This window comes from Scyliorhinus canicula, chromosome 3 (assembly GCF_902713615.1).
Source record: "Scyliorhinus canicula chromosome 3, sScyCan1.1, whole genome shotgun sequence".
Taxonomy (NCBI): domain Eukaryota; kingdom Metazoa; phylum Chordata; class Chondrichthyes; order Carcharhiniformes; family Scyliorhinidae; genus Scyliorhinus; species Scyliorhinus canicula.
In genome coordinates this window covers 241,135,413-241,147,753 of record NC_052148.1, presented here as the reverse complement: position 1 = coordinate 241,147,753, position 12,341 = coordinate 241,135,413, and the positions used below count along the sequence as shown (strand labels likewise).

The window sequence follows — 12,341 nt, the reverse complement described above, 5'->3', positions numbered from 1 at the left end:
TGAAAAGGGAATTAAATATTTGAAGATAAAAAATATTAAACGGGTTGAGGACAGAGCATGGATTACTGCAGAGGGGGATGACTTTCTGCGACAGTATAAAACGGCAGTGGTGAATCAGTAATCCATTTATGTGTCTCCTGATTTTCGGTTCAATTGACTCTGTGCTGCTTTGAACAATTGTCTGGTATGTCCAACTTTCAATCCTTGAAGAGGGGGCCAAATCATCTGCGGGTCTATATTATGGCATCTTAGAAGATTGGGACACATTTGCAGGTCTTATATCCATTTGTTGCTCCAGGCACCTTCCTTCCTAACTGAAGCCACAAGGCACTATCTCTAAGAGGTGCTGGCTGCCTTTAAGTGGCTTAAGTGAAATCAGATTGCTATTGTGCCATCATGTGTTACATTAGTGACCCGGGGTCATGTCCTAATATACATAAAGCACATGAACACTAGAGCCTTGAACTAAGACAGCCTATTATTCATGTGCGGGTATGTTTTGCCCTCTATTATTTTGATATTTTGCATTCACTTATTAGAAATTCTAGTACTATTTCAATTGACCATAACAATGAACATCAGAACAGCTTTGACAAAATGCTCACATCCACCTTAGTAATCTAGTAACAGCGAAAAACATTTATAACATTTTCTATGATGAAAGTCTTCAACTCTCAGTTAAACCATTGAACAAATATTCATGTTGATCTTCTTATTGTGATTGATCACATTAGCAATAAGTGTTCAATACAACACAATTCTTCACTGGATAAAGTAGGTACCAAACCAAGCAAACTGCTAATGGACATTTCTGCTACCTGATATTTATTGATCATATTCTAATATTCCAGCATCATTAATATGGTTTTAGAAGATGATCTGAGCAGAGAGAGACCCATTAGAACAGCGTTGTTGCATAAAGCATATCATTCATATCTAACTACCTAATCACCTCACTGTTATCACTATATCACTGCAGCCTTATTTACAAAGGATGAGTGCAGTTATTCCTAATGGATTACACATAGTTTGAAGGTTAATATCTTTGGAAGAAATAAATCAATATTAAGATGTTTCATGAATCTTGGGCGGAATTCTCCGCGGGGGTTGGAGAATCGCTCGGGGCCGGCGTCAATCCCGCCCCCGCCGTGGCCCGAATTCTCCGCCACCTGGGAATCGGCGGGGGCGGGAATCACGCCACGCCGGTTGGCGTGCCCCCCGCGTCGATTCTCCGGCCCGCGATGGGCCGAAGTCCCGCTGCTGACAGGCCGTTCCCACCGGCGGGAGCCAAAGCACGTCTGGTGCCGGCGGGATTGGCGGCGCGGGCGGGCGCCGGGGCATGGGGTGGGGTGTGGGGTGATCTGGCCCCAGGGAGTGCCTCCACGGTGGCCTGGCCCGCGATCGGGGCCCACCGATCGGAAGGCGGGCCTGTGCCGTGGGGCCACTCTTTTTCTTCCGCCCCACCATGGCCTTCACCATGGCGGGGCGGAAGAGACTCCCTCCCCTGCGCATGCGCCGGTATAACATGCAGCCACTGACGCACCGGCGCATGCGCGGACTTCCGCCGGCCAGCGAATGCCTTTTGGCCCCGGCTGGCAGGGCGCCAAAGGCCGTTCGCACCGGCCGGCAGAGCGGGGCCCACTCCAGAATTCCGCACCTTTGGGGAGGCCCGACGCCGGAGTGGTTCATGCCACTCCGTCCCGCCGGGAACCCCCGCCCCGCCGGTTAGGGGAGAATCCCGGCCCTTTTAACTGATTTCCACAAATGTTCTTGGGGTGATATAACGCCTTTAAAAAGAAAACACCCTGAATTTCTGCATTAGTTCACTCATTTAGAGAGATCGATAGTTCATAGAATGCATAGAATTCCTGCAGTGCGGAAGGAGGCCATTTGGCCCATCGAGACTGCATCAACCCTCCGAAAGAGCACTCTATCTCAGCCCACTCCCCACCTTATCCCTGTAACCCCGCAAATTGATCATGGCCAATCCACTAACCTGCACATCTTTGGACTGTGGGAAGAAACCAGAGAACCCAGAGGGAATCCATGCACACACAGGGCGAACGTGCAAACTCCATGCAGTCACCCAAGGCCCATATCAAGCCCGGGACCCGGTTCTGTGAGGCAGCAGTGCTAACTAATTGAAGGACTGTTTCTCTGATTTTCCAACCATCATTCCCTGTGAACGACACGTCACACAGGAATCATAAGTCCTTGATTTGTGTTATGTTCGATGTGTTGCACTACATGCCAGTAAGAAATTCATGCATGGGGTCTCAAAGCATTGTTACAAAGACATCTGATTAACTAGTGATATCTTGAAGTATTAAGATTTCCTAGCACCCAGGTGAACAATTAGCACTTGCCAATTGGAAATTCTATCCCTGTATTTCAATTCCTACTATTTAGCATTTAATAAGAAAACAGGAACACAACAGGAAGGCACTACATGCAACAGGTCATGCATGCGCAGAAATTTGGAATTCACTTCAAAAGGGAAAGCCAAGTTGGGTTTGTTCAGCCGTGAGAATTTATAAAATGCTGGCAATGCGAAGACTGCAGATCAAATAGCACGTACCATATTAATCATATATTTTATGATTTGGACATGGCCACTCACACTAGTTGTGTACAAGGGCAGAGTAATGCATATAATATTAATGCAGTTGCAAGTAGTCTCTTAATAGGGCAAGGAACATTCAGTCAATCAGTAGCCACATAACCTGAGTGGCTACTGTCTGCACCTCCACTTAAAGCAGGTGCCTCGATTGATTCACACACTGAAGGAGAAGTATAGATATTGCTGAAGAAGCATGGGGTGACACGCTTAGTACTTTTTAGGGTATACTTGCGCTATGTCACCAGAAATTTCAAGTCAATAACTCTTGTACTGTATTTTCAGATTTAATGCATAACGATGAAAAAGAATGAGCAGCACTCAATTGGTTTTATCTATTAACATATGCCATGTTTATGTTATTGAATAATTGTTCAATGGCAGTATGTTTAAGTATTTTAATCATGTGACTGACTAAATAAGTTGGAAGGATTTTTTGGGAAATGGTATACAACCACAAGTAAGGTTGTTCTGAGATATAACTATAGGGCTGACCTATTGTTAATACTCAGGGGTGTCTCAACTTGCAACGATCTCTTGAATGTTGTACCTTTGGGCCTAGATTTTTTTTTCTCACCTAAAAATATGTCAAAATGGGTTCTGAAGTTCCTGGATGATAAGTCAGACATGGACATTCTTATTTTTATAAATACAGAGAAGAGCAATTTTCAAATTCGTGCAGCAGGTTAGGCTCACTGTGAAGCAGACCAGGAGGAGTGTGCAGCAGGTTAGGATTATTGTGAAGCAGACCAGGAGGAGTGTGCAACAGGTTAGGATCATTGTGAAGCAGACCAGGAGGAGTGTGCAGCAGGTTAGGATCACTGTGAAGCAGACCAGGAGGAGTGTGCAACAGGTTAGGATCACTGTGAAGCAGACCGGGAGGAGTGTGCAACAGGTTAGGATCACTGTGAAGAAGACCAGGAGGAGTGTGCAGCAGGTTAAGATCACTGTGAAGCAGACCAGGAGGAGTGTGCAGCAGGTTAGGATCACTGTGAAGCAGACCAGGAGGAGTGTGCAACAGGTTAGGATCACTGTGAAGCAGACCAGGAGGAGTGTACAGCAGGTTAGGATCATTGTGAAGCAGACCAGGAGGAGTGTGCAGCAGGTTAGGGTCACTGTGAAGCAGACCAGGAGGAGTGTGCAGCAGGTTAGGAACGTTGTGAAGCAGACCAGGACTAGTGTGCAGCAGGTTAGGATCCCTGTGAAGCAGACTGGGAGGTGTGTGCAGCAGGGAAGCATCACTGTGAAGCAGACCAGGAGGAGTGTGCAGCAGGTTAGAATCACTGTGAAGCAGACTAGGAGGAGTGTGCAGCAGGTTAGGATCACTGTGAAGCAGACCAGGAGGAGTGTACCGCAGGTTAGGATCACTGTGAAGCAGACCAGGAGGAGTGTGCAGCAGGTTAGGATCACTGTGAAGCAGACCGGGAGGAGTGTGCAACAGGTTAGGATCACTGTGAAGAAGACCAGGAGGAGTGTGCAGCAGGTTAAGATCACTGTGAAGCAGACCAGGAGGAGTGTGCAGCAGGTTAGGATCACTGTGAAGCAGACCAGGAGGAGTGTGCAGCAGGTTAGGATCATTGTGAAGCAGACCAGGAGGAGTGTGCAACAGGTTAGGATCACTGTGAAGCAGACCAGGAGGAGTGTACAGCAGGTTAGGATCATTGTGAAGCAGACCAGGAGGAGTGTGTAGCAGGTTTGGATCACTGTGAAGCAGACCGGGAGGTGTGTGCAGCAGGGAAGCATCACTGTGAAGCAGACCAGGAGGAGTATGCAGCAGGTTAGGATCACTGTGAAGCAGACCAGGAGGAGTGTGCAGCAGGTTAGGATCACTGTGAAGCAGACCAGGAGGAGTGTGCAACAGGTTAGGATCACTGTGAAGCAGACCGGGAGGAGTGTGCAGCAGGTTAGGATCACTGTGAAGCAGACCAGGAGGAGTGTGCAGCAGGTTAGGATCACTGTGAAGCAGACCAGGAGGAGTGTGCAACAGGTTAGGATCACTGTGAAGCAGACCGGGAGGAGTGTGCAGCAGGTTAGGATCACTGTGAAGCAGACCAGGAGGAGTGTGCAGCAGGTTAGGATCACAGTGAAGCAGACCAGGAGGAGTGTGCAACAGGTTAGTCCTAGTTTTTATGTTCCCATGTTCATATGTTAGGATCACTGTGGAACAGACCAGGAGGAATGTGACAAGAAATTTCAGTGACATAAAACATTTGGAATAGTTGGGACTGTTCTCCTTGGGGATGGGAAGTTTGAGAGAAGATTTGATAGCAATATTCAAAATATGAGGGCACTTGGCGGAGTAGATTGAAAGATATTCGGCTGGAATCTCCGCCCCACCACGCCACTTTTCAGCCTCGACCCTCCAGTGGGATTCTCCGTTACGCCAGCCAGTCAATGGGGTTTCCCATTGTGGGGCAGCCCCATGCCATCGGGAAACCGCCGGACTCCGGCACAACAGAGAATCCCGCCAGCGGAGAATCCTGCCCATTGTTCCCATTGGATCGGCAACTAGAGGATATGGATCTATGATAATTAGCATTAAGTGACATAAGGAAAACATCTTCTCATGCAGCGAGTGATGAGGGTCTTGAGTGCACTGCCTGAGAGTTTGGTGAAGGCAAGTTCACTTGAGACCTTCAAAAGGGAATTTGATCATTATCTGAAAAAAAAAAACATTTGTAGGGTCATGAGGAAAGGCAAGGGTGGGGCACTAGGTGAATTGGTCGAATTGTTTACTCACATATATTTATTTGTTAAACTTGCTGGGAGGAAAATATCACCCTCAGTTGGAAAGTTGGAATTATGCAAATGACCACCTGCGAATGGCGTGTTTGACCCAGACCATGTGATAAACTGACCAATAATGCTGAATTTCCAGATGATGGCATATCAACAGAAGTCACAAAAATTGCATCCCTTGGAACAAAATCAACACTGTGCCGCCAAACATTTACGTGCCATCCTCAGAACGTTTTACAAAATGTGCTTCCAACATGGAGCTTCACTAGCTTGAAGTGCATAATGGGTAGTCGGCATGATATTTTGACCTTTGGGTGAATGCAGGATTGGAGTCTGTGTTGTTCTACACAGTTCAATAGGCTGCTTACACATGAAGAATGATTTCCTCTGGCAATAAGAATGACCTGAATGTCTGGAACCTGCACTCCAATAGGAATCAGCACGGTAAGAAGAGAAAGGCAGAAAACTGTATGGAAAACAAAAATAATTGCAACTTCCACCCAAACTGAAAATAAGTTGGCTGAATGAAGTAAGAGTTCGTCATTCTTCCAACAAACATGTAACTTACCTTTGATACTATATAAGTTCATCATAATAGATTTTTTAATCATATTAGTGCCATACCTAAAGACATCTTTTTCAAATCAAATTATTTGTTGTTTGCCCTTCATCATAAGAGTGAGATAATTTACTATCTATCCTTCATCAATCTAAACTGTCCTCAACATAAAGTGAAGGCATCCTCCAGCTTATAATATTCAAACTGTGATTCATTGAAATATAGACAGAAACAGTTGATAATTGCCGGTTTCATTGCTGCTATTTGAGCTACTGACCATGAAAGAGAAATTAACTTACAGCGTCTTTCTCAGGATTGCATACTTTCACCCACAGTAGGTGGTCCAGTAACCAGTCTATTGGCTTGTCCTTGTAGAACATGATAATAAATTCTACGAGTAGTGTCAGATCAGAAGACTTGAACAATTTTCCTGCAACAGACAGTAAACAAGAGGAACAACACTTTTAAATTGTCACTCCGTTCTTTGATGAGAGGTTCTGCTAACCAAATCAATTGAGGCATAATCATTTTTTAAATATAAATTTCGAGTACCCAATTAATTTTTTTTCCAAATAAGGGGCAATTTAGCATGGCCTATCCATCTAACCTGCACATCTTTTTGGTTGTGGGTGTGCAGCCCACGCAAACATGGGGAGAATGTGCAAACTCCCCACGGACAGTGACCCAGAGCCGGGATCGAACCTGGGACCTCGGCGCAGTGAGGCCGCAGGGCTAACCCACTGCGCCACTGTGCTGTCCACTTGAGGCATAATCATAAATGAAAATGCTGGTGAAAGAAAACAGATTAAATAAATAAATAATAAAATTAATGAAATAATAAATAATATACTTCTATAAAGGCAGATTTATTATTTAACAAAATGGAAAACGTTTCTTCCCTTTGCTAAATCCTTGACTGCAGTGGGCATCTGCACTTCAAGCCATTTCAAGTCAGTGCTACAAAAATGCTCTTCTATTGATTTTAATATAAATGATATGTTGGTTATTTTGGCTATTTTTCCTCTCCAGTGAACAAGAGAGCACTGTGATGCTTAGTAGCCTTTCAAAATGTCATCCAAATTTAATTAGAGTGATTTACTAGATTTTCCACTTTAAGATCAGACGAAATATATTGATAATTGTGAAACTTAATTGTGAAAATTATATTGCAGCCTTATGTACTGTGGTCATCTTAAACACACCAACTGGTCAACTCCTTTGTGGACTGGCAGCAGACCCATATTCCATTAAGAAAGCACACATATGTCAATGCAAATAATGAAGTATATGTGGAAAGCGATAGATCTATTATATACTTACACAAGAACAGAGTATGCTGGGAAAACTCAGCAGGTCTGGTAGTATATGTAAGGAGAGAAAGCGTTGTGGTGCTTTTTTCAGGGTGTGATTTTTCAGGCCATTTCCACGCAGCACATGTCCTATCATGGCTGTTAAATCCTGCAAGAGGGCCATAACGGGATTTGCACAGGTGAGAGCTCAGTTTGAGATCTTCTCCTGTCAACGATATGATCAGTTTCACACTCACAAAGGGAATGAACCTGAATTCCATTGATTTAAATAAATTTAAATATAATTAAACGGCTTTACGCCGTATCTTCCGGCTCGTGTAATGTTCCTCCTCTGGTGGTGTGACGTCATGCCGGTGTGATTCACTACTCGTTTTTGAAATGGAAATCAGCATCACACTGGGGTTGCGGAGGTGCTTGGAGACTCTGGGATTGAGGGCCAATGCTGGGCAGTGCCCCCGGAGCTCTGGCAGCACCCTTTGGTAGTGGAGGACTGTGCTGGGGGCATTGAGGGGGGACAAACCCTTCTCTATTAGGGGAGCGGAGGCTTCCCCTTATGTGTGGCAGAAGGTCAGGACAGAAAACCTAGCTGTGTTTTTGGGGAGAAGCATGCCAGTTTTCATTCAGAACCTGACATTTTTTGGAAAATTCGACCCAACATTTCAAGTCCTATGGCTCTTTGTCAGAACTGAAGGGAAGGAGATGGCCTGGTGTGGAAGGAGGAGGGGTGTACATTGAGACAATACATATGTGGATATCTAAAAAAAAGAGTTTAAGATAGAGGAGAAAAGTCATAGTCTAAAGTTGTCAAACTCAACATTGAGTCACAAGGGCTGCAACGTACCAAACCAGAAGATGAGGTGCTGTTCCTCCAGCTTGTGTCGGGCTTCACTGCAGCTTTGCAGCAGGCCAAGGACGGACATGTGGCATGATCCAATCTTTAAAAAACAATGGGCGCGATTTAATGGCTTCGTCGCGCCCGACTTGGTGATGCGATGAGGCCATTGAGTCTTGGGAGAGGATTCGTGCGAGATTCGCAAGATTTAAGACATCTCCTGAGACGTTGCAATCTGGATCTCACCCTCACCGGGTGAGATCTAGATGAACATATTTAAGTGAGCCATTAGTCTCATTTAAATATGTTGGCGCCGTATTCTCCCGGGGCCCAGGATCTAACAACCTCGCCTGGGCGATCTCGCCACGGCGCTACTTAGTACTGCTTTCCACAAATGTGGACCAAGTTGAACGGCACCTGGAGGGGTCTCCCTGACCAATAGAGAAATCCAGGTGGTCGGGCTCTGGGCAGGGTGGTACCCTTGCACTCCCGCAGACACCTGGGCCCCTCGACATTGCAAGCCTGGCACTGCCGGACAGGAAGGGGCACTGCCATGGTGCCAGGCTGGCAGTGTCAAGGTCCCAGGTATCAGGTTGTCCATGCCAGGAATCAGGCCCTCAAGAGGTGAGGTGAGGAGCAGCTCTTGTACCCTGTATGAGTCAAGTTTAGTTCAGTGGGGGAGCGAGGGTTGTGGTTCCGAAGGCTGCAGTGGAGTGGCAGAAGGGGCGTCAACAGGGCTGAGCTCATCAGTGCAGGAAATGATGTAAGTGCGGCCTCAAACCGGCGAAGTGCAGTTAAATAGCAGGATGTTTCTCAGTGCTGCAGGCGCTAAACGTGCCCGAAACAGGACTGCTTCTGTCCTGTTAAATCACACTCAATGTTGCATTAAACAATGTTACATTTAAAAGATGGTCTTCCGTTGATTGTATTATACATACTATCGGCAGTGATTTCTTTATAATTTTACTGTCTATAGTAAAGACCAACGTTAGTTCACATTCAAATACCATCAAGTTACAAATATCTCTAAGAGCTTTACATCAGCATCCTGCTTAATAAGAACATGTTTAAACATCTGAATAGCAAAGAAATTTTAGTCAATATGACTCAAATATCAACATTCACCTCTTAAGAATGGCAACAATGATGAGCTCCTAAAATGCTGCAAGGCCAATTGAGGCTGTACAAATGTATGCAACTTGATATGGTTCCTGCAAACCAAATTCTACTCCAAGTTCTACAATACAATGAAGCCCTTTGTCTTGTAGCACAGAGATCCTGGAAAGTAATTTTGGCTTTGTGATATTATTAACGGTTACCAATTTCTTTCAAGACAATAGCAAACAGAGGATACACTTGCTCTGTGAGTAGAGTGTAAGAATAATTTGATTTTGAAACATTCTTCAGAAACCAATGAAAGCTTAGTAAAGAGAATTTTCAGTAATGTTGCACACATGGGAAAATTCATCACTGGATGCTTTGTGCATGTTTTTAAACAACAGAAATTCTGTAATTTTGATTCCAATTGGAATGTCCAACCAAACTCAAATATCAAGGCAACTAGGAAAGAACAATATTTGCCAGTGTTACTCAGGTCTTAAGAACAAATAAAATAAATTTTAGTTACATTTGCTGGCCCTGAACCTGTAGCACCTGGAAGAACACAAAGGAAACTCAAGTCTAGCATGGAATCGGCATTTGGGATCAGACTTGGCCCAATTGTGCCTTTATCCTTTTTGTTAAGTGGGGAAATTCAAACTGGGAGATGGGTAAGGTGATCTTGTACTTGTGCTCCACCAATTGGGCAATCACACAAAGAGCAGGACTGGTGGCATGGTATCCGCTGGCCTGAAAACCTATCAGTATCAGGGCCCAGCAAAAGTGTGCCTCGTTTTATCAATGTGGTGAAGTTGGCCTGATTCCAGTCAGAACCATAGAAAGTTATTATGCAGAAAGACGCCAGTCAGACAATTGTGTTTGTGCCGGACAAAAAAAAAGAGGAAAAAGGAACTAGCTGTTCATTTTGCTCCCATTTTCCAGCAGCTGGTCTGAAACCTTGCAGGTTGCAGCATTTTAGATGCAGATCCAGGTACCTCTGACATGAGTTGAGCGCATCAGCCCCAACCACCAATTTAGACAGTGAATCCCAGAGGCCCACCACTCTCTGGGTGAAAATGTTTTCCTCATGTCCCCGCTAATTAAATTATTGTAAATCTATACCCCCCCCCCCCCCCCCCCCCCCCCCCGCAGTACAGGCCCTTCGGCCCTCGATGTTGCACCGTCCTGTAAAACCCCTCTAAAGTCCCTCTACACTATTCCCTTATCGTCCATATGCCTATCCAATGACCATTTGAACGCGTTTAGTGTTGGCGAGTCCACTACTGTTGCAGGCAGGGCATTCCACGCCCTTACTACTCTGAGTAAAGAACCTACCTCTGACATCTGTCCTATATCTATCTCCCCTCAATTTAAAGCTATGTCCCCTCGTGCTGGACATCACCATCCGAGGAAAAAGGCTCTCGATGTCCACTCTATCTAATCCTCTGATCATCTTGTATGCCTCAATTAAGTCCCATCTTAACCTTCTTCTCTCTAACGAAAACAGCCTCAAGTCCTTCAGCCTTTCCTCATATCATCTTCCCTCCATACCAGGCAACATTCTTGTAAATCTCCTCTGTACCCTTTCCAATGCTTCCACATCCTTCCTATAATGTGGCGACCAGAACTGCACACAATACTCCAAATGCGGCCGCACCAGAGTTTTGTACAACTGCAACATGACCTCATGGCTCCGAAACTCAATTCCTCTACCAATAAAAGCTAACACACCGTACGCCTTCTTAACGACCCTCTCAACCTGGGTGGCAACTTTCAGGGATCTATGGACATGGATACCGAGATCTCTCTGCTCGTCCACACTACCAAGAATCTTACCATTAGCCCAGTACTCTGCCTTCCTGTTATTCCTTCCAAAATGAATCATCTCACACTTTTCTGCATTAAACTCCATTAGATCATCCCTTAACCCCTTCTGTTCTATTGAAAACAACACTAGCCTATCCAATCTTTCCAAATAGCTGGAATTTTCAAGTCCTGGCAACATTCTTCTTAATCTCTTCTCCACTCCCTCCAGAGCAATTATGTCCTTCCTGTATTGCGATGACCCAGAACTGTATGTAAAATTTCAGTTGTGACCTAATCAGTGTTTTATACAGTTCCATCATTACATCCTTGCTTTTGTATTCAATACCTTGCCCAATTCAGGAAAGCATTCCATATACTTTCTTGAACACATTACCACCTGTCCTGCCACCTTCCATGACCTGTGGACATGCATTCCAAGGTCTCTCACTTCCTTAACCCCTCTCAATATATTCTTGTTTATTGAGTATTCCCTTGCTTTGTTTGTCCTCTCCAAACATGCCTAAACTGTGCCAGTAGAATTTCACTTTTTAATGCCTCTCACTGCTTTAACATAATTGGCAGGATTCTCAGTTTGGGAGACTAGTGGTAAATGGTGGGACTGAATTGTGTGCAGTTTGTGGTCCTGTTGGGTGCGCTATTCGGTAAGAGAGTCAGAACATGCAAATGGAGGTCCTACAAAAAACAAAATCCGGGGGGGGGGGCTAGCCCTCCCAAACCTACAATTCTACCACTAGGTGGCGACGGCCGAGCGAATAAGGGGATGGATCAAGGAGCCAGAGGCCGAGTGGATGCGCGGGGAAGAGACTTCCTGCAAGGGGACCTCCCTCCGGGCCCTCGCCATGGCAGCACTCCCATCCCCACCCAAAAAACACTCCAGCAGCCCGGTGGTGACAGCCACCCTCCAATCCTGGAACCAACTGCGGCAGCAATTTGGCCTGACCAAAATGTTGGACAAAGCTCCCACCTGCACCAACCATAGGGTCACACCAGCACTGACTGACGCCACCTTCAAAAGGTGGGGGCAGGACGGAGGGACACTGACAGTCAGGGACCAATACACGGGCAGCAGGGTTGTAACAATGGACTTGACATTGTAACTGACAGAGAAATTCCAGCTAGCCGGGAGAATGAGCTCAGGTACCTGCAACTCAAAAACTTGTATCCACAACCGCCACAACAGACATTACTTGAAGAGTTACTGGACGCAAGCATCCTAGATAAAGGAAACTGTAGCGACATGTATGACCGACTGGTAGAAAGGGCCGACACCGTACTGGATGCAACAAGAAAGAAATGGGAGGAAGACCTGGGGATTGAAATAGGGTGGGGACCCTGGAGCGAAGCACTGCATAGGGTCAA

The 12,341-nt window shown here is 45.6% G+C and overlaps 1 protein-coding gene across 1 annotated transcript in view; it reads right to left on the bottom strand.

The window, feature by feature from the left end:
• Positions 1-12,341, bottom strand: part of LOC119963399 (alpha-1,3-mannosyl-glycoprotein 4-beta-N-acetylglucosaminyltransferase B-like) — a 300,546-nt gene that overhangs the window by 46,587 nt on the left and 241,618 nt on the right. Inside the window, exon 9 of the mRNA XM_038792464.1 lies at positions 6,215-6,345. Coding sequence (XP_038648392.1) covers positions 6,215-6,345 — 131 coding nt within the window. The remainder of the gene's footprint in view (positions 1-6,214; positions 6,346-12,341) is intronic.